Below are 26,363 nucleotides of genomic sequence, written 5' to 3'. Positions count from 1 at the left end.
TAAAAATATTTATGGACAAAAATTTGATATAGCTAGGATTTTTTCAAAATTCTAATGTCAGAGAAGTGGGATGAGATATGGACGGGAAGGATTTGACTAAAGTCTGTTGGTCTGGAATGTGGTTAATGGTCTTGTGTTTGAGTGTTCAGAGATCTCTATTGTAAAAATCATTAAGGTATTCAGCCTGGCTGTCAAAGTCAACGGTCCAACCTCACATACTTGATGTGAATTTTGTGCTGTTTGACAGTGTGGATCTCCTAATACTATCTCAAACAGCTTCTCAGCTGCCTATTCTGTATCTTGTCCACAATTGAATATTCCTCCCACTCACCTTTCAGCCATGAGTGGGTGGGAAAAGGGCTTCTGGTGTGTGAACCTCTCTCCCTAGGACTATGAGGAAGCAGCATCAACTGAAGGAAGAGCTCTTTTTTTTTTTTTTTAAGAAAGAGCTCTTACCTGGCAGGATAAAACAGAGCTATGCCCTGCTCCTAGCCTCCAAGAACAACTGCATGTATCTACCAAGACATAAAACACGTGAGCCGAGTAAGGACATACCATTGCTCAAGAAAACATGGATGGTCTACTATTTTATTTTCATAGAATATCACAGTAGCAGCAGTTTTTCAATTCAGGAGAATCCATGTGCAGTTGATATCAACCATATCAGATTTTACTAAAGGCTGCAAGTGATCCCAAAACCTTGTTGAATGAATTCCATAGATTCCAAGAATTTGAAATCTTTGCCACTTGAGGAATTTTGAACTTTCTCTTCTGTAAGATTTTTTTGGGAATAACCCAGCGAATGGTTTGGGGGATAATATCCATTGAATCTGCTGGTACACAGGCATAAAAAAAAGGCTGGTTTTCCCTTCTTTCTGAATAGAATTTGATATTCTGCCAATGAGCATTTGGCTCTTGTGAGTTTGGCTCTTTTGATTTATAATGATATAGTCTCTTCTTCCATGATCGTTTCTCCTCACCATGTGAGTGATTGCCATCTGAATCCCAGTGGACACTGGACTTTCTCCATAAATAAGATTTAGCCTCCCTTCTTTCTGTGGGTTGTGGGTACATGTGAGACTTGTCATGTTTTTTTGTGAGATTCAATTTAGTATTGGATTCTGTTGTTGAGGTTAAAGAGTAGCTTGTTCTGCTCCACCTGGCCATAGTCCAATGCTTCTCTTCATGGAACGTTTTGGAAGATGATGTAGACTCAATTTCAATACTATTGGACGAACTGTGAGACCATGAGTCAGAAGGTTGCATTTTGGAGTTTGACCTACATTTCCTCCTATTTTGAAACTGATAGCAATGGGGTGTATGTTTTCTATAGATTCTAGTATGATTGTCACTTGGATACTTATGGTAAAATGGTTTCAAATATCTTGCTTCATTGACTTTGTGGATATATGCCAATGGAACATCTTTGGGTTCCTCAAACGCAAACTCCTGTGTTAAATGAAAATTGCTTTGTATAAGCACACAATGGTCGCTGCCAGTTTCTTCAGGAGCTGGACATTCCGCTTCAGTTGAAGTCTCAGTGTCTAGAGGGACATCAGTCCACTCATCCGACGATGAATGTGAATCAGCTAAATCAGCAGTATTTTGCTGAGTCCCTGAAACAGAATGTTTGTATGAATTGGTTTCGTGTAACCATACATAACTTTGCTTATCATTTCCTGGTGTTATCTGTACATTTAAATCCGAAAGAATTCTATCATTCTGTTCTGTACCTTGTAGACCAGAGTAAAAGGCATGTACGTTAGTAGGCTCCTGGAATTTTCTGGAGAGTAATGAGCTTTCTTGTGTATTTTCCTTTGGGAAAGAAACAAGTTCTTTGTCAAAGGAAAGAGTAGTACTTTCCTTACTAGCTTCAACTTTTATACATTTTGAGCTGGAATCAGTGCTTAACTCGGAAGTGTGTTTGGTAAGTGCATTTGGCTTAGGGACCACAGTGAAAGAAGGTTTAGGGAGTGAGTGGAGGTATTTGTATTGCAAATCACAGTCAATGTCAGAAAAAGATTTTTCATCAAAGAGTACTAAAACTCTGTTTGTTCGTTTTGGTCCTTGTGGGGCAGAATGGATACACTTAAATACGGGTTTTGATTTTTCCTGGGCATAGGCCCTTGAATAAGATTGTTCTGCAATTCTGGGAAGGCCCATTGTTTGTATCTCCAGTCTTTTTGTACAAAGGTGCACAAGAAGGTCATCCTTTTCTTTCTCTGACAACTTGTGAAGAATGTGCTTCAACGGAAGATTATTCAAAGTTGCTAATGAAGTTATGGTTTCTTGCTTTTTGATGCCCCTTGGTTCTGTCATGACCATCTTGCTGCTACTTGACACATTAGTTGTTGATGTCTTCACCAAGCTGAGAAGAGGAAAATCTCTTTGGTAACTGTTTTTTAACTCAGTATGTATGGTATCAACTTTTGGAGAACTAAAATCTATTTTTGTATCTTTTAGAAAAAGCCTGCAATTGGAATCTTCCGAAATAGCCCTTTGACCGTGAGAGTTATAGTTCTGTAAGGATGTGCTCACTATCTCTGGTTTCTGGTTCGGTTTTATGTCAAGTGCTTTAGAAATTAAATGCGTAGAGAGCTTATTTTTTAATTCTGGAGTTAGCTGTTTTAAAAGAGGCGTGTGTAGCAATGTGGCATGTATTTTTGATGATGTGTTTGGACTCTGCAGCAAAGGAGATACCTTTGCATCATCAGACTTGTAGGTTTCTACTTGCTTCAGTATTTCAGAAAGAACTTGGTTTGGGATCTTATTTTCAACAGGATCTTCAAAAATACATTTAAGTGCTTTATAAATGGGAAACAATGTTTCTGCAAGTGATGTGTTTTCATTGTCTTTATCTTGAAGTGTTGTGGGCACAGTTCCTGAAGCAGCTTCCTCTGTCTTGGAAAGCAAGGGACACTCTCCCACATTATCAAATAGTGCGGTCCCAGACAGTGGCTGTAGACTTGGAGATGAAACACTTGTACTCACAGCTCTTCTCAAATGAGTTTCTATAGTGTCCTTTACATCTTCACATTTACATAGGTACTCAGGGGGCATTAGAGTGTCTTTTTGTATTTCTTCTTTCTCAGTGGTATTCATGTCAAGTTCATATATGACCTTTAAGTCGTCGTTCCCTGAATCAACCCCTTCTCTTGTTTGTATACATAAGTTCTTTTCTATTTCACATTCAAGGTTTACTTCTGGCTCCCCATTAGGAAGTTTCTGCATTTCTGGATCATTCACCACAAAGGGCTGAGATTCTTGCAGCAATGGGATTGGAAAATTCAGTTCTTTTACAATTGTTATGATGTCCTTAGTTTTTCTAGCATCTGGTGACTTCTCTTGGAATTCAGAATGACAGATTCCCTTTTCCCTACTTGGGTTTGTTTTTGATTTAACTGTTCCTTCATTGTGAGGTGGGCTTATCGTAGAAACACAAATATTTCTGATAATGACTTCTGGGGAGACATCTTTACTACTTGGAGCCATGGTTTTTGGTTTGCTGAAGCCATGTTCTGATTTGTTCTCACTGCTTGAACCACCACATCCTACGACACTAAGTATCTTTGTAATGGGGTGCTCTGAGATTCTCATAGTTGATTGTTTGGGTTTCAGGTTTGTTACTATGAATCCACTTTCCTGACTTTTAGGATAAATAGGAATATACGCATACAATGAGTCAAGAATGTTTGTTTGAAGCGATTTTTCTTTTTGAAAGTTATGCTTTGTAGTAGATAACTCTAGTTTCTTTTTAAGCTTTTCCTGGGCGAGGTAATTGTTCCCTGTGGGAATGACTATCTGAGTCTTGGTCTGAGATTCCTCTGTTGTTGGAGGAAGAACATGGCTTGTAGTGCTGCTGATATTCTCCCTGGATTTATTTTTCAGATTGACAGTATAGCTCTTCTGCACTTCTCTTTTGTCATCTTCTAGGTCTATACCTCTGCTTCTATCTGTTTTTAAATTCCCTTCTCTCTGACTCACAGTACTATTGTTCATTATTTGTTTTTTATGTTTCAATTTTACATGGGAGATTATGTTAGTTTCATTCTTTTCTTCCAGATGTCTAGATTTCAGTAGACTGTCATGCGACTTTTGAGACAATGCTAGATCATGCTGTTTTTGTTCTGGAGCAAATGGTGAAAGGCCTTTCCTTCCTGTGGCATTTAACTCCGTAGTACTCATGTGTACCCCTGACTCTATTTGTGAACTGATATTGACTACAGGTTTCTTGTCCACATCTGTTTGTAAAGGTGTCCTCTGATTTGTGCTGTTAACTAGAACATTAAGTAAAGGAAAGGATTTTGGCTTTATCTGCTGTCTACTTTCACATGGAAACATGACTTGCTCTTTCATGATCACATTTTGTTCTTTCTTATCTTGAGACTTGCTCAAATGTACAATGCTTAGTTTGTCAAGTGATATATTTTCTAAAGTTAGCATTTTGCTTATCATAGCATTACTCTGTCCATCTTTCTTTGGCTTATCAGACTTACCTGAACCAGTTTCCTGTTCTCTCTCTGTCACAGATCTTTCTGAATATATAAGGGTGTCATGTGTGATCAGTGTTTTCTTGAGTGATTTCTTTGGTAGAGAAACTGAAAACTTGGGTCTTGCTTTATTATTTAAATTATCTTTGATTTCACTTTCCTTCTTCCAATCTCCAATTTTTGCTAAAGGTTCTTTCTCAAAATTTTCTGGCTGAACTTTTTGCCCTTTGATGGACATGTCCAACATTTTTTCCCTTTTTATGGTACCTAATCTTGTGAGATCAATTTTATGATTTGGGAAAGCTGACTCACACTCTGATTCTACTTGTGGATGTCCACTTATTTGTTGGGCAGTGGTCACGTACTTTGACTTCTGTGGCTTGGCTTGTTTCAGTAACACATCGTGTTCTGTTGCTTTAACAATACAGTTGCTATCAACCTCAGCAGGCTCTCTGGTTGCTGTTTCTTGAGCATATGCTGGTTCCTGGAAATTTTCTTGTGAAAAAGAAAATTCAGTACATTCTGCTGTGCCTTTCTGTGTTTTTTCCTGTGAATATCTAGAAGCTGTTGATGGTATGGACATGAAAGTCTGTGTTGTGGCCACAACCAGTTCACTTTTATATTTGTATCCTTTTTCCTCCAGAACCTTCATATTCAGGTCAAGTTCCTTTATATTAAGAGGATGTAAATTTTGTGAGGCCTTTGCCTCTTTGCAATGCACCTCAGTTGTCAAGTCTACTGTTTTTCCTACCTGTTCTGTATATTGTTTTCCTTTTCTGACATGACCACACATGTCGTCTTTGTCTGTCATTTTTTCTGCATCTGATAATGCTGGAACCATTTGTGGGAGTAGGGAAGATCGTTTACTCTCTAGTCTTTCTTCATCTACTTGTGCATATTTACACAAGGTAACATTGTTTGGAGAAGGCTGAGGAGTATACATATTTGTTAAAATTTCAGGCTTACTTTTGTTGTCATCATGTTTTTTTGGTTTGGGTGCTTTAATATGTATATATAGTTCTGTTCTGTGGAGCTTCTGGGACAGAGGTGATTTTCGTGATTTCAAAGTTACATCTGTGCCTCTCCTATCTATTATCTCTTTTCTATATGACTTGTCTCTCTGAGACGTATGTTGTTTTATAACATCTTTCACGGTATCACCAACAATGGCCTCTTTAGGTACAGTTTCTTCTTCAGTTGGTATTCTCTGCAAAGCATCATTTCTCCATCTTCGTTCTGTGAATTCTATTTTCTCATACAATTTGGGATGAGTCAGATCTGGTAATGAAAGAGATTTAGTCAAAACCAAGCATTGTTCATCTTTAAGTTTCTGCACCTTTGTTTCTTGATACTTGTGAGTTGTTAGAATTTTTGTTATTTGTGTTCCAGCTTCTTTTTCTTCTGACATATGTTGTTTTTCATTTTGCAGATTAACTGAAGTATCTCTGGTAACTGACTGTATGTAAATACCTCCTTCAGAATCAGTTGACTTCTGTAAGTGTCCCATGGAAGCAGAGGATCCTGTTAACATTGGCGCACACACTTCTTCGATTCCGGTATTCACAGTAAGGATAGGTTGGGAAGACATAGCAGTGATTATCTTAGTTAATTTCTTAGTTAATGCTACACCCAGCTCGCTTCCATCTTCTTTCACCTTCCCCCCTTGCTCTCTAGTTTTCCGCTGAAGGGCACTTAAATTCTTCATAGATAAAGCAGACGATTTTTTTGTGGTCAAATACATATTCTCGGGTTGCACTATACGGTTTACATCCACATGCTTTTCTTTACCTAAGTTTTCTTTCTGTGGCACATGTTCTTTCAGTAATTTTTTCTCACTGCAAACTTCTTTATCAGCCATCTGTGCACCTGGAAATTTCTTGGGTTGCAATTGTGATACAGACAATTCTATAATTGTATTTGTCAGACCCATAAGTTTTTCTTCCTGGGCTTTCCTCTGCAGCTCTTTGATAGTGAGCATATTTGATTGTGGTAATGTCTTTACCTTTTCATCTACTGATTTGGACATCATTTTGTCTCTCATTTCTCCTAGTATATCTTTCTCTTTACTCACTCCAGTGTCTGACTTCAGGAAAGATGGAGAAGGCAAGAAAGTAGTTTCCTTTAGAACCACCATTTGTTCACTTTTGCCTTGCTCAACATCTTTTCTTTGCTCTTTAATATTAAAAGTTGTTATCATGCCATCATTCAAATGTACAGGTTTGGATATTCTTGCTCTCAAAGTTATTCTGTCTTTGCCACCTGTTACACTGCCCTTTGCCTCTTTATATAACTCTTGTTGGTTGGCTTCAATTACATTAGGTAGCATAATGCCTTCATTTGAACCTGCACGTATGAGCTCTCCTGTACATGTTGTCATAAAAAACTCATCCTGTAGAGGAGACAATCCATTGTGAGCTATAGAACGCATGCAAGTATCATTCTTTGTTGCAAACATTTTAGACTGTCTTGCCTTTTTCTGTTTCTGTCCTATCTTTTCTTCATTGTTCCTCTGGGGAGTCTTCCTCTTCCTTGAAATATTGTGCTCATTGACACTAAACACATGAGAAGGTCTAGATATCTTTGCTCTTGAAACTATGTCACTGGAGTATGTCGAACCATCTATGGCTGAGGTTTCTGCGTCTTCTTGCACTGGATATTGTTTTCTCTTTTTTGCACATTTAGCAATTAGCTTTGTGGATGCTACTTGCCCTAAAGGTGCAGAAACATCACTTTTTGTTGCAATCACATTATGGTGTCTTGCCCTTTTCTGTTTATGTCTTGTTTTTTCATGATGACTCCACCTATGAGTCTTTTTCTTGCTCAGGGCACTGTATTCACTGACACTGGACATATGAGGAGGTGCAGATATCTTTGTCTTGAAAATTGGGCCACTCAAGTGTGTCAAACTCTCAATGGCTGAAGTTTGTACTTCCTCTTCTTCCCATGTTGGATGTAGTTTTCTTTTTTTTGAATGGTTATCAATGGCCTTTGTTGATCCTACTTGCCCTATAGGCAATGTTTTTTGTAGCACAGTGTATGGCACATGCCTTTGCATTATTTCTGTTTCAACTTCCTTTGTTATGCCTAATTTAGAGATATCTGAAGATATGACGACAGGATATGTTTCTCTCCGAAGCATCACTTTTTCCTTACCGCCTTCTTGATTCACTTTATTTTGCACTTCGAGATTCACTTTAAATCTCTTTATTTTGGGTATACATGAAAGGGATGATTTCTTTATGTTCACATGTTTGGCTTTGGGTTTTTTTTTGATTCTCTCAAATGTATTCACTCCATATTCTTTATGTAACATGCATCTAGATTTTTTCGAATCACTTATGATATAATTAAAAGAAAATGATGCACAATTTAAATTTTCTACATCTGAAGATTCCATACTCTGTGAGTACGGAGAGAAGGATCCTGTTTCTATCCATGTTGCTTCCTTGGCTTTGATTTTTGTGTCTAGCTTACTGTAAAGTAAAGATGCAATGGTCAAACTTTCACCTAGTTTGCGTTTTCTTTCCTGTACATGTCTCAAGTTTTCATGTACATTTGTCTGTTCATCTGTTGTGTTTGGGCCACAATGCTCGGTGATACTGCATACATGTGAAAGTGGTAACTGATTTTTGTTGGAAACTGTGTCTTTGGGATGCATTATATCTTTTGTATCCATAATTTTTTTTCTACCCATCCATGTCTGTGACTCACACTGTTTTCCTGTTTTTACATTTGACTTATCATCATCCTCAGTTGACTTTGTAAGTCCAAACTTTCCTGTTTCAAGCAACTTCTCGATTTGTTGTTTTTGTGAATGTGCTAACTGTATGATTTCTTTAGTGCCTTCTTCTCTTTCTATTCGGATGTCTAATTCATGGGAAGACTTTGAAGGAAGATCTTCAGGAGCTACTTTCTCTTTGCTTTTCCCTTCTTGGTCTGCTTTCCTTGGCTCTATACTGTTGTGATTCATGTTCCCTTCAGTGTCAGATTTATGGTTCCATTTATTTTTTACTCCATCTTCTGGATATCTTTTCTCTTGCCCTTGACCATCTCTTCCTCCTTCTCCCTGCTCCATCTCCAGATCCAAGTTCTTTTTATCGTTATTACCTTGACAGAATTTCCCTCGTTTTGATTTTTCTTTTATATGTATGTATTTTTCTGTTTTTGTACTCTCCTCTTCTTTCTGGACTGAATATTCTATGGAATGTTTTACACTGTTCAAGACAGGTTCAAAGGTAGACTTTTTATAAATTATTTCTTGGAGCTTTGAGTGATGACTAAAAGATTGGGTTCTTATTTGCATAGTTTCCTCTCCATTTATTCTTTTGTTCATTTCAGAGTAAGAAGGACAATATATGGAAGGTTTGTTCCAGTTTTTAATTTGTTTATCTCCCTGTATCTTTTTTACCTTTTCTTCAACATTAAATAGTAACTCCTGTGATGCTGAAGACTCTTTCTGTCTCAAAGAGAGTCTCCTGGAATCCATCACTTCCTTGGAAGCTATCTGCAATCTGTCTTTCAGTGGTATATGTGTTGCTTTTCCAATACTGCTTAAAATACCATCAGTTGCTTCCTGGTACATTCCTATTGTATGTGAGAATTCTAACATTGCTGGAGAGCTAAGGCAGAACTTGGTTATTCCTTGTAAGTATGCCTCCATCATTTTAGGATCCCATTCCTGATAAGATGAGGAAGGAACTGAATCCCGAGGTTTATTCTGAACTACATTTAGATTAGTTTTGTTGCCCTGAATATTTTTTTGTATTTTATTGTTCCACCATGGTTCTTTTCCATGTAACATGTATTTAAAAGATGGTCTCTTTCTCTTTTGAGTGATATGTATGAGGCCTATTATATCTTTCAAATCTAGCATATTGTTCCTATAGTCTTTCCTTTGTGGAAAACATTTTAATTCTATTAAATTGCCTAAATTTTCCCTATTAAAGGCCCCTGAAAATGGTACTTTTCTGCCTTTCAGTGATACTAGGGGATTTAGTGGTGGAAGGCAGCTCTTTAGTGGTCTTGACTTATCATTTCCTACTTTTAATTTTGAATTTAAACCAGTATGCGATATAGAAGGTAATGAAATAAAAGATTTTGTTGGTTTCATGTCTGATTTACTTAGGTCTTCTTGTGCCCTGCCTTGTTGTTTTGTAGTGTCACACAGTGAAGTTAATCTCTTTCCATGGGGTGGATAAGGCAATGATGATTCCTCTATCTTTAAGGTAATATTAGAGTCTATTATTCTCTTCATCTTCATTCCTTTTATACCATTTTTCTCTTTGCTTGATTTATCTTTCTCTTGCTTTACATTACTTGAGCTAAGCACATCAATTTTTTCTTTATCCAGTTTAAAGTGAGGCAAAGGGATGGGGTCACATGCTTTTATTGCAACTGAACCTGGTTTATCCTTTCTATCTTTCATACATACCATTTTCTCTTTTTTGTAATACTGTGGTTTTACTTTATTGCTTGGGTTACAGTAAGTGGAACTACTAAGTGGAAGTTCCAACTTCTTCAAGTTTAGGCATTGTCTTTTTGGGTATATTGTGTCTTTCATACCTCTATGTTCTGTGTTATTGGTCTGGTTTTCATTTTTGTGCAAATATTGCATGTATAATGAAGGGCACTGTAAGAACATCTTAAGTAGAAACATCACCTCTTGCTTCTTTTCACTTGGTTTGTTTGACAGTTCCTTTTTCAGAGCTCTTAGCATAGAGGAACTATCATTTGACACTGGCTTACTTATCTGTACTCCATCAGATGACTGCTTTATTTTAGACAACAAAAGGTGTGGGCATTTTATAGTTTTATTGCTTGACTCTGAAGGCAACACAGTATCTTGTTCTTTTGTTTGCTCTGGACTAACTGAGGGGAAAATCCACCTTCCTCTACCTTCATACCCAATACTTTGTTGCTCTTTAGATGACAAGTCTATTCCCTTTGTCATGTTTGACACATTGCCTATCTCTGACAATGCTTCCTTTGTCTGAGGCTCTAATTGTCGCTGGACACAAGAATAGTTTTGGAAGCATAATAAACGGTTCTCCAAATTCTTAGGGGAAAATGGCAGGTGGTGCTGGTTTTGTTCTTTTATCCTTTTTTCCCATTCTCCATTTTCTGTATTTAAAGTGTGATTATCTACTGCTTTTAAAGCTTTCTTTACCTGCAGTGATGTAATCCTATGTGTATCCACCAAAGGGTGAGGGTTAGACACTGGGAAAGCCTCCCGTGCACTCTCTTGGCAATCTGTTCCTCCTTTAGCATGCAGGTTAACTCCTTCTGAATGTGGAGATTGATTTCTTAGAATGTTAACTTCACTTGAAGCTTTTCCTATCTCTGTGTTAATTACTTTTGCATTTAGAGATGCTTTGGCAGAGATCTGTTTCTGCGTATTTTCAGCCTGAAGTTGTTGTAATACACAAAATAAAAAAAAATCCAGAATTTTTTCTTTATTCTGAGTGAAAATGGCCACTTGTTTTGCCCTCAAGTTTTTGGAAATGTCCACTTTCTTTTTATTTAATTTTAATTTACTATCAGATGGCTTTGCCTCTTTTTCTCCCTTGAGATCCATTTTGGCACCTACATCATTGTAACCACTGTCTTTTCTCACTGTCCTCAAGCCTGGTGTGAAGTGGAGAGGAGCCCTCTTGTGGCAAAGTACAGAATTCAGACCAATTCTAGCCCTGTGACCTGACTTTGTATAGTCTTTCTGAGCTGTACCTATCTTGTGGAGGTCATGTAGATCTGTGCAAAGAAATGCCTGTGCTTTGGAACCTAGTTCTGTGTCAGTTTTCCTTAATCTTTCTCTTCCAGACAGATGGGATATATTTTTTATGCTATGATACATTCCCACTTCCTTAGGTACCTTAGTATTTTCCAAGTCAAAGGACTCCCTGACTGGGCAAGCAACGGATCCCAAGCTTACCCTGGAAGTACCTTCTTGTTTAAGAAGTTCTTGCATCTTGAATGTCTTTTTCTGGAAAGTATCCAGCTCCATGAAGTATATACCATGTCCTTTGGAACTCGAAGTATTCATCTTCATGGGTCCTCCTCTTCTAAGCGGAACTGAAAATGCATGTTTGATGGAGTCTTTAACTACTCCTTGCTTTATTCTTTGTGCAGTGGAGAATTCAAATTCTGTACCTGCTCTGTGCCTTTGGGCCTCAATCCTACTGTAATCAGTTTCTCCAGTGTCTGGAAACATGGCACAGTATGCTTCTTTTTCCAAATGGCCATGGACATTGATATATCTCAGATCCTCCACCCGCTGGCCAGTCATTAACTGATCTTTATTTTGTGAGATAATATCTAGTAAAACAATTTGATGTTCTTTTTGCTTTATAGTATGTTGTGTTGATTTTCTGATAGTGCTTGATATTGTATTATCAAGAGGTGGCACAGATAACATTTTAGTTTCATTCATTTTCTTCATATTTATCTGTGGAGGAATATATGGTCTTTGTGGTGTGTCTTTCTTCTCGTTTACTTCCATAAGCTTTTTTACTTTAGATGCAATATAGCTAGAAGCACAAAAACCCTTCCAAAGTAAATTTTCCACAGTTTTCCCTTGGAGCAGCTCCTTCTGTGTCTTAATGCTATATCTTAGCTCCTTTCTGTAGCTATGGGTTATATACGCAGTAATGTTAAGCATCCTTCCAGAAGTTGTCTTCCTCACCTTCATTTTCATTCTTTTGTGATACAGGACACTTTGTGTGAAAGATGTTCTTTTGTTTATAAGCTTATATGTATAAACGTAGTCTAGACTGATCCCTTGTACACACTTTTGCTGTCTCCACAATGTGGCCATACTTTTTGGCTCTGTGCCATATCTTTGCCTGAACATACCATTCTTTATTGTGTTGCTAAATTGTGCTCTCATTTTTATGTCTTCTGTTATTTCAATTTTTTTACCCCCTCCACTTTTTTTTCTTCTCTTTTCCTGTTCCTTAATAAGCAAGAGTAGTTTTTCAATACTTGTTGGCATGTAACCTATTTCTGAAATATATTCTTTATTTGAGAGTTTCTTCAGCTGTTGAGTTGAATTCTTTAAGTTTTTCTCACATGTTTTCATGTCTTCTTTTGGATCTTCAGTATGGGACTGATGTGTTGCAGGAGAGGAAATAGATCCTAGGGGAGAATCTGTGAAAAGACTTTGTTGCTGTACTGTAAGCCTGGGAATAAGCAATGATTCCTTTGAACCTAATGGCTTATCCATTACTTGCAGTCCCTTTATCTTCTGTGGACCTAATGGTTTGATGTCTTGTTTTGTTATGAGTTCATTTGTCATTCTGAAATGAGATTTTTTTTTCATAGGCTGGAGAACCATTCCTGGTGGCCACATCCCTTGCTTCAGGGGAAGTTCCTCTTGTAGACTGTCTTGTGGGTCATGGTAGACATTTGCTCCTCCTTTAGTTCTTGAGGTATCTAGTCCAAGGTCATCAGTTTCATCTTTCTGGGATGTTAACTCAGAGTACATCTTTCTTTGTAAATCTTCTAGCTTACAAGTGTGCTTTGACTTAACCCGAAATTGTTGCATACATTGCTGGTGAAGGTCCTTGAGAGTGCAGTGGTCATGTGCTCCTTTAACATTTCCTTCTAGCTCTCTAGGTACATCATTGCATCCTGACCATGCAGCTTGCTTTTGGCTGGATGGCTTCTCCAGAACTGTCTGGGGAAGAGTGTTTTCTTTCTCTTTCATCTTGCCTCTCTCCAGTTTTACTCTGGTAAGCTTTTGAACTGGGGATGTAAAGCACCCTAAGTCAAAATTAGCTTCTATCACTAGGTTTTGTACATTTCTTCTCAGCTCCAATTTGTTCTGGTGCTGCAGACTGTGTCTCTGTTTTCTCTCATTGCTTCTGTCCCCATGTCCAAGATGTAGAGAAACTGGTATGGAGCCAGTCTGAGATTCCTCTGTATTTAGAAGTGGAGACATTACACCTACCTTGCTGCTTTGAAGGTTATTCATATTGACTAGCTGTGCTTGCTCATGATATAGAGGTCTCTCTAATTCTGGACGTGTTGCTGAATTAGTCAGTTGTAAAACAGGTTGCACAGAATTAGGCCTTGCTTTGTTCTGGGAACTAAAACTGAAATATTGGGAAGTCAATGAGTCCTCTTCATCCCCTTGACCTTTTACATGTTTGGTGCCATTTGACGCAGTGTCCTTGTTGGCGTAGTGTGTACTGCAAGCTCTTTCTTCATGTACTGACTGGCCATAAAGCTCACTACTAAATCCCATTGTGCACACTGTATCTTTATCTTTTATTCCATTACTTGTGTTAACATCAAGAGACACGGGCATATGAGAAAAGAAGGTGGCATTTAAGGATGAACCTGACAAGGCTTTACTTTGCTTTGGTGTTCCAAATCTTGAGGTAATAAGTGTCTGACAGATTGCTGACTTACTTGCTTTAACAGTAAGACAGTTAGTACTCATTTCACCTCCATTTTCCATGAGTTTTAAATTCTCTCTCTCTTTAGATATAGATGTGGAGAAAGCCAAAGACATTGGTGCTTCCAGTTCCTGGGTTAACAATCTTTTGTTTTTCTCTGCTGTTGGGTCTTTCAATTTGATTCCATTAAGATTATCAGGTAAGACACAAGAATGTACTAATAATTCAGAAATCTGTGATTTCAAGGTTTTTAGAAGCAGGTTTTTTCTATGACTACCTTGTGCAATAGTCAATACCTTTGAAACAGAAGCTTTTCTTCCTTTCATAGTTACACAAGTTGAACACATTTTACCTTGTAAAGCTTTGTTTACAGACACCGTGTCCTGCCTTTTAGATCTTGGTACACTAGGGGTTGAGATAGTCAAAGACTCTGGGATGGTTACTTGTAGATCATTTTTGAGCCTTTCTTTTTCCAATCTATCCCAACTACTCAGTTCCTGTGCATGAATCTCATCAGCTGGGCTGTCATACTTTGTTCTGTCAGTGTTAGTGTTATCTATTTGTGGTTCTTCTGATTTTAGGGGAACAAGCTTTGAACCTGATGTATACATGTCACACTCTCTTTGAGTTGTATCTGCTGAATGATCCTGCTGTGTCAGATCTTGTTTCTCACTGAACAGAAAGTTCCTCCTTCTTTGTTTTGCTAATTTTTGAGATGTTGGATCTCTGCTTTGATGTGAACAAAATATAAAATGCTGGCTATTCTGTGGGGGTGACTTTAATAGTGTGTCATTATCATTATTCTCCTTTTCTTCTTTATCCTGAATATAAATTTCTTTGAAGGCATCTGAAGCAGCCATCTCTTCATGGTACACTATCTCTGGCTTCATTTGTGTAGAATGGGGTGTTTTTTCCTTTGGTGAGTGTTTTCCTGTTGCTATTTTGCAGTTCATCTTAACATCCAGTGCAACATTTGACAAAGAGAAAGTTTCATTTGCAACTTTTTTCTCCTGATTCATGCCTTTCATTTTAATCAAGTCACATTTAATTTCCCCACAATGATTTGGATTAGAGTATGAGACTAATAGTTCCTTTTCTTCCTTTTCACTGTCTTCAGCCTGTTTCTTGTGTATTCTTTCATTAGATAGATCACATTTTCTTCCAGATAAAGCATTGTCCTTGACTTCCCCAAACTTTAGAGGGAACATGCTGAAACAGCCCTCTAGAATTTCTGATTGAAATTCACCTGGGATAGGACCTGTCGTGGAACATGAAATCGTTTCTGTAGGTGTTTGTGGTTGTAGGTGAGTGGTTGTTATCCCTAGTGGGTTCAGTTGTTTACCCGATCTAACAAGGTCATGGTCTTTTTCTTGATACATATCAAATATATGGCCAGGGCCATTTTCTGGTTTCTCTTTTCTTCCCTTTTTATACTTCTTCATTCTAGAGAAGCTACTTGCATCAGCAGAACCTGGACAGTGCATATTTCTTCCATTTGATGAATTATCTTGCATTAGTTGCATATAACCAAGTCTTCTTAGTCTCTGTTTATCTGTCCATGGTTTTGAATTTCTAATGTGTTTTGGACAGATACCTGCTATGTTACCCTTTGCTGTGAATCTTTCACTTCTTTGTTGTATCTTAAGTTGCATCACTGTCTGTGATGGTATTTCCCTCATTGCTCTTTGTCTCTGACTCACTGGTGTCTGCTTCTTTGATCTTGGTGCTGTTTTCTTCCTTTTCAGTCTAGAAACAAAGGATTTTGTAACAGAATCAGAAGACTGCAGGAATGTCACCTGCAGATTTGTTGATGTCTCTGAGTCTTTTTCTACAGGATATGAATCTAGTTCTCTTTCAGAGTTTTCATCAAATTCTAAGTCATCATCTGTCACGTTTGTAAATTCACCAGGTGAAGAGTTCCCTGTTTTGGGAGATAAAATTTTAGGAACCACAGGGAAGTTTATGTCATTTTCTGTTTTGGTAGCTTTATGTAATCCTTTAGATATTATGGGATCCATTTGTAGGCTGGCCTCCAAAGTGCTTTGCAGAGAATCTTTTTTGCACTTTACACTCTGACTGTTAACAGGTTGTTCTTGATGTAAGGACACAGGTGATGGGTCTGGCTCATTGCAGATAACTTTCTTGCTTTGATCTGCATCAGCCCACAGGTATTGGCCATGCTGAAGTGCTACCTGTACCAAAGGGATTTGTTTCTCTTCTTGAAGGTTTTTCTCTCTATCATAGAAAGCATTACTTTCAGCAACATAATCAACACATGTTTTCTTTGCTAGTTCTCCTTGCTTTAGTTGAGCATGACAGACTATTTCCTGCAATCTGCTATGAATAGAAGAGCAAACAGTGTTTTGACCGTCAGATAAAAATGCTTTAGCTTGATTTGTCTTTTTAAATTTGGCCTTGATGGCCAATTTTGTCTTCTTTTTATTGCCTGTGATACTGAATGTTTTTGAACGTGGTGGTTTCACCTTATTCATATTGAGCTTCACTGTTCTTATATTTATGAATTTTCTTTTGCTTTTCTTTTTTTTAGAATAAGTCAAAACAGGCATGCAGTAATTTAAAGACCACAAGAAAGGTTTCTGGGTAAAACCACAACGAGTTTCCCTTGTATCTTTCCTACTATTTGGGACATTACTCTTTCCTGATTGGCTCAGAAAGTATCCCACTGTTAACTTTTCTGATGTTGGAGGACACCACTCTAACCCTACAGAACTTTGGAGCTCTGTTTCTGTAGAGGTACTGCTCTTCACATTTGCACCTGAAAATGAATCCAGTCTCAGTGAGTCAACTGACTCTTTAACTGCTTCTCTGAAAGGTTCTGCTTGAAGCATTTCTTTCTCTATTTTAATCTCCTCCAGTGGATTTTTTGTTCCTGATGTTTTTTTCCTGACTTTGAAAGGTCTTGTGGCAACTGCACATAAGTCCTTTTTCAAGTCTTCTCTGTCTTCTGTACTGTGACCATCCAATGTCTTTGTGGGCTTTCCACTAAATGGGACCCCACATTCTGTCGTTTTAATTAAATACTCACCAATGGGCAAGTTCTCTTGCACTGAAAGTGGGTATATGGGACTGGCAATCTCTTCTCTGTCTGTAGGTTTGTCTGTACTTTGCTTTAATTTCTCATCCTGCAGTGGACCTATCAGAGGACATGATCTAGTTTTCCATACCTTCTGTGTAGAAATAGTCTGTGACTGTACTTCTTTTTCTTTGCTTTGAATTCTTCTATTTTCCAAATGGATCTGTCTCATTTCAAATTGAGCACTTTTTTCCTTTTGCTTCACACATATAATTGCTCTAAAATCTTCTGCCAGCGGTGGGGCTGTTTCTCTTTTTTCCTTCTCTCTGTCACACTCTTGTGGCTTTCTACCTATGGAGTTATCAGTATGCTTTACTTCCTTTGTTTCCTTTTCCCCTAGTAGTTTCTCTTGCTTTAGTGCAGGGTGACTACAATTTATTATTGTTGTGTCTGCCTTGGATTCTAATCTGCTACATAGTTCTGTATCAAAGGGTTCCCAAATGGTAGCCTGCATGGTCTTTTGAGAGGTATCTGACATCCTTTCATGTTGATGTCTATTTTTTTCATTGCTTCTAGTGTCACATTCTAGCTTTTCACTGTCACTTGGCTTATTGGTCATTAATGGTTTGTGTTCCTGCAGATTTGTGCTTCTTGTAACCACTTGAACATTTATGTCTTTCAGCTCATTTTTCTCATGCGTTGGGGATTCCAGGGAAATAAGTAAATTGCTATCTGAAAAGTTGAAAAGGATTTCCATTGAATTTTTGGCTTTCTGCATTTTTTCTTTTGAAAAGCACCTTTGTGTGTTTGTTGTTCTGTCTTTTAGCTCATCTACATTCTCTATATGCTGTATTCTCTTCTGTACTTTCATTCTTCTGTTCAGTTCTATTTTGGGAAATGAAACCTCTTTCTGCATCGATTCTGAAAGCCCCTCATGCTTTGGAAGGTTCAGGTCAAATGTCTGCTGACCTGAGTCCTCACCAGACTCTTTAATCTCTCCATTTGTTTCAGGTAATGAACAAGGAGCTTCTAGTTCATCAGTGTTGACCATGAATGAGTGTTCTAAGTTTTCAATAACACCCAAGCTTACTCTATTAGTAGAACTTGAATAACTGATTTTCTTTGCATCTGGTGACCTATTTTGCTCCTGTAGAAAACGTTCATATTTTATTAAGTCTGGAGTGACCTTCAGTAGATGGCTTAAGAAATACTTCTTAGCATGGGGAGTGATAAGCTTAGATACAGAAATAAGATGCAAAGCTATATCTGATATTATTTTCCTTTGATGTATTATTTTCTTTTTCTTGCATCTTAATTCAATCTTATTTTCTAAAGTGTGACATACTATGATTGGAAATACCTGTGAATACGATATTTTCTTTGCTTTCAGAGATGGAACTTTAAGATTTAGTTTTCTTTCATTGTCTGGTGTCTTTCTATTTCTCTGCATTTTAATGGTTGTTGAAAGAGACATTGAATTGTATGCTTTAGCAAATGCATTTGGACTTAAAGATAGAAAGTCAGCACTCTGGAAAACACTATTTTGCCCCTTGACTAAATGGTTATTCTTGTTTGGGTCGTTAAAATAAAGGGAATATTGGGTATCATTGAAATGTCCATCAGACTCGATGTCCTTGGTTAAGTCTTGTGTTTCAACAATACATGGCATGTGAATGAAATGTTGGCTCTTTTCTTTATGATGTATATCTTGGGTCTGGAAGGAGTCTTGTGGGCTGTTAGAAAATGGCACTCTCGTAAAATCTAGAGACTGAGCAAATCCAAGCTGGTTGCTGGCTGACTCTTGGTGGATGTGAATAAATTGTTGGGTGTGGTTAGTAAACTGTGGTTCAGGAATCATTTCATTCTGAATAACATTTTTGTTTAGGAAGGTATCTTGTGCTTCAGCAGGAGTAACCATTTCTTTAGGATGTTGATTATGAATCAATGGCTCCTGAGATCTGTGGTGCAGATAATCACCTTTCCTTACTAGCATAACTCTGGGGTTCACAGGAGTTTTTCTTCTTATGTTTTCTTCCACATGTTTGATTTGGTTGCTAGAAAGAAGTAAATGCACAGAAGGGCATGGTGTCACATCGAGATCCTTATCTCTTGTAAATGTAAAAGAGTTTTCAAAACTAAGGTCATCAGGAAGTGTGGGTTTTGTACTGTTTGTTTTCATTATTGAAAATAAATGTTTGGTGGAAAATTGTACTTCTTGATATTCTCTTTCCGATTCTATTCTGTGGCTTATGAAATTTTTCTTTACATTCCTGTGAAACAGTGACAAAGATTCCCTGGTCCCACCTGAATATGAGTAACTTTCACAAAAACGGCTCCCTTGAAATGCAAAGTCACTGGATGACTGAGTGGTTGTTATTCTTCCTGAAAAGGTTTTAACTCTGGAAATAAGAAAACAGTACATGTGAGTTGTAACTTAAAATAAAGCTGTTATAGGGTATCTCTCTAGACTTAAGGCAAATCTATCATAGATGAAGGCAAGATTGTTTATAAACACAAAGGTAAAGGTGAAACTACCATCCATATTGTCAAGGGACTTTAGTTCTTTTAGTACTAGTCATTTCCTTTAGTAGACCAACCAGTTACTAATATGCAGAAAAACATTTACTTAAACCCAGAACTAAAGAGGCAGAGGAAGGTGAATCTCTGAGTTTGAGGCCAGCCTGGTCTTCAAAGTGAGTCCAGGACAATCAAGACCATATCTGTTGTGAAAAAAACAAACAAACAAAACCAACCAACCAAACAAACAAAAGAGAGTAAGTGTTTTTCACCGAGGTGCAGTAGCACAAGCCTATAATCTCAACACTCAGGGATGCAGAGGCAGGGGGATTGCTATTAGTTTGAGGCCAGCCTGGTCTACAAAGCAAGTCCAGGACTGCCAGGGCTACACAGAGAAACTCTGTCTCAGAAAACAAAAGCAAACAATAACAACAACAAAAAGAAAAAAAGAGAGAGAATCTCTAAGTGTTTTTAATCGCAAAAGCCAAGGGGTGTAGATTATATGTTTTTATAAAGAATATGTTTCTATTCTTTGCATATTTTTTATAGGGAACAATCTTATGGAATTTAGTAGGTAGAACAATGGAATACTGCATAATATCAAGTGCCATTTTCTACAGATAATTAATCTTGTCAGCTATTGTGAGGAAGAGAAAAACCTACATTCTGTGAAAATGATTCTTAGTAGACTTCTGCGTCAGAGTAATGATTTATAGTAATGAAAAGATAGCAAAGATGTTATAATTTTATTCTATTGTTGAAGGAGAGATAAACCTGTTTTTTATGATCCCAAATGTGGGATTGGAATGGTCTTGTGAGAGAACAAGTGAGGTTAATCCACTAGAAGATCAACCACCTCATGTGGGAGCTTAAAAGATGCCAACTGAAAAGGTCCCGTGAACAGACTCTGGGAGGAGATATATAAATGAGCCAAGTGGGAGGAGATATATAAATGAGCCAAAAACTGGAAGTGGGGCAGTTGGAGAATTCAGATAGTTTTGGCTGTTCACCACTCCACTTAGAGACACTCCTAGAGAGAACCACTTGAGGGAAGGCTTTAGAGCTCTGGCTCTTGCTGAGGTTCCGGGTTCTGGTTACTGCAGGTTCTAGCAGAAGAAATCCTAGAGATTACGCCAGGAGAATTGTTCCTTGGAACTGATATCCTCACAGTTTTGTTATTGTGTTTGTTAATCCTCTTTTCCTCTTGTTTTGGTTAGTCGGGTTATAAGTGACATATGCTTAGTTAATAAGTTGTAATAAAAAATACTGGTTAAAAAGATGAGCTTACATATTGTAGATGACTACTCTGTCTAACAAGTACTCAGACCAGCAACATTAGCATTAGCTTTGTATGATGGTTATTTATATGTCATCTTAGCTGAGCTGTGGAGCCCAGATACATGATCCAATGTTACCATAGATATTTCTGAGAGGGTATTTTAGAGATGAGATTAACATTTGAACTAGTAAATTATAAGGGAACCTGTTCTCCCTAATGTGGGAGAAGTCATCCAAACAGCCTTAGGCATAAATAGAGCAATAGAGTAACTTGTTCACAGCAAGAAGAAAATTTGTCAAGGTAATATTTAGACTTACACAGATTTTAGGCTTGTCAGTAAGCATAACTGCATAGAACAATGTCTTAAAGCAAATTGTCTGTGGAACAGCAGGCCAAATAACAAAACAAGACCTTACCAAGGTAGAGTAGCCTATACCTCAGGAAGGTGAGACAGGAAATCCTGAGTTCAAGGCCAGTCTAGGCTACATAGCAAAACCTTGTCTCAAAAACAAAATAAACAAGACAAAACAAAAACCCTCAAACCAAACATAATCACCTTTGAAACCACAAATGATGGTTTCACCCCAGTATATGCTCACTGGAGAATGTCCTCATTAAGTCTGCTGCTCCAAAACTACTTCCTTACCACCCTTCTCAGTTACTGCTTCCCTTCTCAGTGGTCCATTCCCAGTCTCCAACAATGCTTGAATCTGTAAATGTCACCAAACACTGGATACACTATGCTTTTTCTTATTATTCACAATATTGTTTCATTTTAAATTGTAAACTAATTTTTGCAGTGATAGGTATTAAACCCAAGGCCCAGAACATATGAGATAAGCATTCCACTACTGAGTCCCCTGAAGTTTGATTTTTGTTAGGTAGTGGTTTAAAAACAACAAATAACATAATATTGTAATGCACCATAATGAAAGTTACATAATCTTTCTTTGTCTCAAAAAGTCCTATCTTATTTTCACTTTTCACATAAAGCTCGTTGCAGCTTCTCTTTTGATGTCTGAATTTCCAGCACCAATATCATCATGCTTTGGAGCCATGGTTAGAGGTTATATAAATACAAGTACAGTAATATGAAACAGTCAATCTGAAACAAAGATGGCCACTCAGTTATGTAGGATAATACAGCATGGATACACTGAGGAAGAGACCTAGCAGAAAGGCATCTGTTTTAGTTACCGTTCTAGTGCTGTAAGGGAGATACCATAACCAAGGCAACTTACAAGAGATCATCAAATTGGGGGCTTGCTTAAGTTTCAGAAGGTTAGTCCATGATCATCATGGTTGGGAACACAGCACCAGGCAGGCAGGCACAGCAATAGCTGAGAGCTTTTATATTTGAACCACAAGTTTTTGAGAGAGAGAGGGAGAGAGAGAGAGAGAGAGAGAGAGAGAGAGAGAGAGAGAGAGAGAGAGAGAGAGAGAGAGAGAGAGACGGTGACTGGGGCTGGTATGGGCTTTTTAAACCTCAAAGCCCATCCACAGTGACATACCTCTTTCAACAAGGACACCTCCTGATCCATCCTAAGCATTCTATCAACTGGGAACCAAACATTCAAATCTCTGAGCCTGGGGGGGCCATTCTTATTCAAACTACCATAATATATTTCATCCTGTTCCTCAGGATGGCATGCAATTTCAAAGCCATAATTCCTGGGACCTAGTGGGACAACAAAGCAACTAGACTTTAAAATTTAGTAGATTTGAAATATGAAAGAAATTAGACTATCAATCTCCAGATTTATTCTGCTCAATCAATCAATCAATCAATCAGTCAATCAATAAGTCAACTCATGGAAAAACAGAAGAGTCCTCAAGGCCAGTCATGGTAGCGTATACCTTTAATGCCGATATCTGGGAGGCCGAGGCACCACCAACCAAGCAAACTAGCATCAATACATAAATGTAATTTTAAAATTTGAAATCCCAAGCTGGGTATGGTGGAATATACCTGTAATGCCAGCACTCAGGAAAGCAGAGGCAGGCAGGATTTCTGTGAGTTTGAGGCAAGCCTAGTCTACAAAACAAGTCCAGGACAGCCAATGCTAAACACAGAGAAACCCTGTCTCATAAAACCAAACAAAAACAAACAAACCAAAAGTTGAAACTCTAGCTCTAATGTCTCCATCATTAAATAGTCTTAAAGTCTTAGGTTGGTTTAGACATATTCTAAATACTTGTATGCTGAGCAGCAACTATCTTGTAACTACATGTCTTTTTGAGATCAGAATGTTTGTATCCTTTCACCACGTAGAGCCCATTGCATTAATATTTGATAATCATGGGATGAATTTTAGTTAAAACTAAGATAGCAACAAAGATAACAGTAATGTTGGTGTTTAGACCATGGCAGTGAGGTAGTTGGGAGCTGACAAATTCTGAATTACATTGTGAGGCACTTGTAGCAAGCAATAGATTCCACACTTAACATTCTGAATTTCAGAAACCCTGTCAGTTTTACAGCACCTGGTTCGCTGTGGGCTCTTTCCACAGTAGATTTTTTTTCAAACATAATTATAAGAAATCATGGTTATCTCTCTCCTCCGGCCCAGCAAGATGCCCAAAGGAAAGAAGGCTTAGCGGAAGAAGGTGGCTCCGGGCCCCCGATGTCGTGAAGAAACAGGAGACCAAAAGGTGGTCAATCCTTTGTTTGAGAAGAGGCCCAAGAACTTTAGCATCAGGCAGGATATCCAGCCCAAAAGAGATCTCACTTACTTCATTAAATGGCCCTGCTACAAAATCAATAAATAGAACCTAATGAGGCTGAGAAACTTCTGTAAGGCAGAAGACACTGTCAACAGAATCAAGTGACAGCCCACAGAATGGGAAAAGATCTTCACCAACCTTACATCTGACAAAGGTCTAATATTCAAAATATACAGAGAAATCAAGAAATTAAACACCACCAAACTCAATAACCCAATTAAGAAATGGGGCTCAGAACTAAGCAGAGAATTCTCAACTGAGGACTATCAAATGGCTGAGAAACACTTAAAGAAATGCTCAATGTCTTTAGTCATCAGAGAAATGCAAATCAAAACGACTCTGAGATTCCATCTTACACCCATCAGTATGGCTAAGATCAAAAACTCAAGTGACAGCACATGTGGTCGAGGATGTGGAGAAAGGAGAACATTGCTGGTAGGAATGTAAACTTGTACAACCACTTTGGAAAGCTATCTGGCACTATCTCAGAAAACTGGGAATAAGGCTTCCTCAAGACCCAGCATTTCCACTCCTTGGAATATACCCAGAAGATGCTCCACCACACAACAGGGACATATGTTCAACCATGTTCTTAACGGCCTTATTCATAATAGCCAGAACCTGGAAGCAACATAAATGTCCCTCAGTCGAAGAATGGATAAAGAAACTGTGGTACATTTACACTATGGAATACTACTCAGCTAAAAAAAAACAAGGAAATCCCAGAATTTGTGGGCAACTAGATGGAACTAGAAATGATCATACTGAGTGAGTTAACCCAGAAGCAGAAAGACTCACATGGTATATACTCACTTATAACTGAACACTAGCCCAAGAGGCATGTCACATTAAAGTCTTCACTTACCAGGAGAATGTGATAGTTTTGAGGACATCCTATTGGGACTCTAGGTGAGAGAAGTATGGGAGAATGGGGAAATAGAAGGATCCAGAGGGTCCTAGAAACCTATAAGAAGAACATCATGACAGGCAGATCTGTGCCCAGGGGTTCTGCTCAAACTACTGCACCAACCAAGAACAATACTTGCAGTGAGCATCGAACCTCTTCTCAGATCTAGCCAAAGGACAAGACATTCTCCACAGTTGAGTGGAGAGCAGGGACGGACTCGGACTTGAACTCTGGTGCCCCATATTTGACCACTTCCTGGTGGTGGGTAGGCTACCGAGATGAGACTTGATAGCCTATGACCGTATACTGGGGGAGGCGGTCCCTCTCAGTCACAGACATCAGGGAGGGAAATAGGGTAAAAGCGGGAGAGAGGGAGGAACAGGAGGATACAAGGATTGCGATAACAATGGAGATGTAATCTGAATAAATAAATTAATTAAAAAAATTTTAAAAATGGCCCCACTACATCAGGCTGCAGCGGTAAGGGGTATCCTCTGTAAGTGGCTCAAAATACTTGCTGCTGTTAATCACTGCACCCAGGCCCTGGACCAGCAAACAGCTACCCAGTTGCTTACTTAACCTTGTCCACAAGAACAGGCCAGAGACAAAGCAGAAGAAGCAGAGGTTACTGGTGTGTGCTGAGAAGAAAGCTGCTTGGGGATGTTCCAACTAAGAGGCCATCTGTCCCTCGATCAGGGGTCAATACAGTCATCACCTTGGTGGAGAACAGGAAGCTGACTGGTGGTGATTGCCAGTGACATAGACTTCATTGAGCTGCTCTGTGTTGAAAGATGCACCATTAAAGGGAAGGCCAGGCTGGGGCAGCTGGTCCACAGGAAGACCGGCACCACTGCTGCCTTCACACAGGTTAACTTGGAAGACAAGGGTGCTCTGGCTAAACTGATGGAAGCTATTAGGACCGATTACAATGACAAATACAATGAGATCCATCGCCACTGGGGAGGCAATGTCCTGCATCCTAAATCTGTGGCTCACATGCCAAGCTGGAAAAGAGAAAGGCTAAAGAACTCACCACCAAACTGGGTTAAATATACACTGCTAAATTTTCTGTACATGAATACAATTACAAAATTTTAAAAATAAAAGAAAATCATGGTTACAACTTTTTCGTGAGTAGTGAAGACATTTTATCTTAACCTTGAGTCAGTTAACCTCTGTAAACTTCATCTACATTAAAGGACAATTTTACCAATATATAAAAAGCATCTAACACAGCTTGGAGCAAGGCACCCATGTAAAAACAATATTTGAATGAATAATAGTTTACAGTACCTTTGGGAAGATTCTCCTTTGGGGCTCAGAAATAAATACAGGCCTGAATTGACTGTAAAAAAGTTGTGTTGTTTTATCTCACTTACCTTTCTTCTGTAGATGTGTGGGTAATTGACCAGCTCTCTATAGACACATGGGAACAAAAAGTTACAGTGTCAGAAAAGACATTCAGGCTAAATAAGTTTAATATTAAAAGATAAAATTGTAAATTGGGCTGTGGTGGATCATGCCTTTAATCCCAGTACTTGTGAGGGAGGCAGAGACCTATGAGTTCGAGGCCAACTCGGTCTACAGAGTGAGTTCCAGGACAGCAAAACTACATAGAGAAACTCTGTCTGCAAAACCAACCAACCAACCAAACAAACAAACAAAAAAGACGAAATTGTGTGATACTTACCAAATGTCATGCCTTTTGGGAAACTATCTTCATTCTGCTTCAAGGGAGAAAATAAACATGTTAGAGAAATAACCCACCTATTTGAAGTGTTTTCTTTTTATCAATTATTCTTATCTGTGTTTTTGAAAAATAGTAGAGTGGTCAATCATTTCTTACCTGCTGAGAACCCAAACTACGATTTTCCCATAGCTCAAACTTCTTCTTAATGAATTCACAAGTTCTTATAAGGATTAACTCAAAAACAACTCCTAGAAAAATTGTAAATAGGATTGGTATCCAAGCATTGTTAAAAATCCAGTAGTCTAGAAAGTCCCATAAAAAATGCAT

At 38.2% G+C, this 26,363-nt stretch overlaps 1 protein-coding gene across 1 annotated transcript; it reads right to left on the bottom strand.

The window, feature by feature from the left end:
* Positions 1–654: 654 nt before the first annotated feature.
* LOC127210465 (leucine-rich repeat transmembrane protein CCDC168-like) lies at positions 655–26,363 on the bottom strand. Its single transcript, XM_051170137.1, is given in 9 exon segments — positions 655–2,897; positions 2,995–3,016; positions 3,304–3,785; positions 4,182–4,314; positions 4,345–4,464; positions 4,600–19,318; positions 25,726–25,762; positions 26,037–26,073; positions 26,193–26,363. Coding segments are annotated over 9 exon segments (17,964 nt in total).

This window comes from Acomys russatus, chromosome 28 (genome assembly GCF_903995435.1).
Source record: "Acomys russatus chromosome 28, mAcoRus1.1, whole genome shotgun sequence".
In the NCBI taxonomy this organism is placed as follows: domain Eukaryota; kingdom Metazoa; phylum Chordata; class Mammalia; order Rodentia; family Muridae; genus Acomys; species Acomys russatus.
Note: the sequence above shows the minus strand (reverse complement) of the source record. Positions and strands in the feature narration are given on the sequence as shown.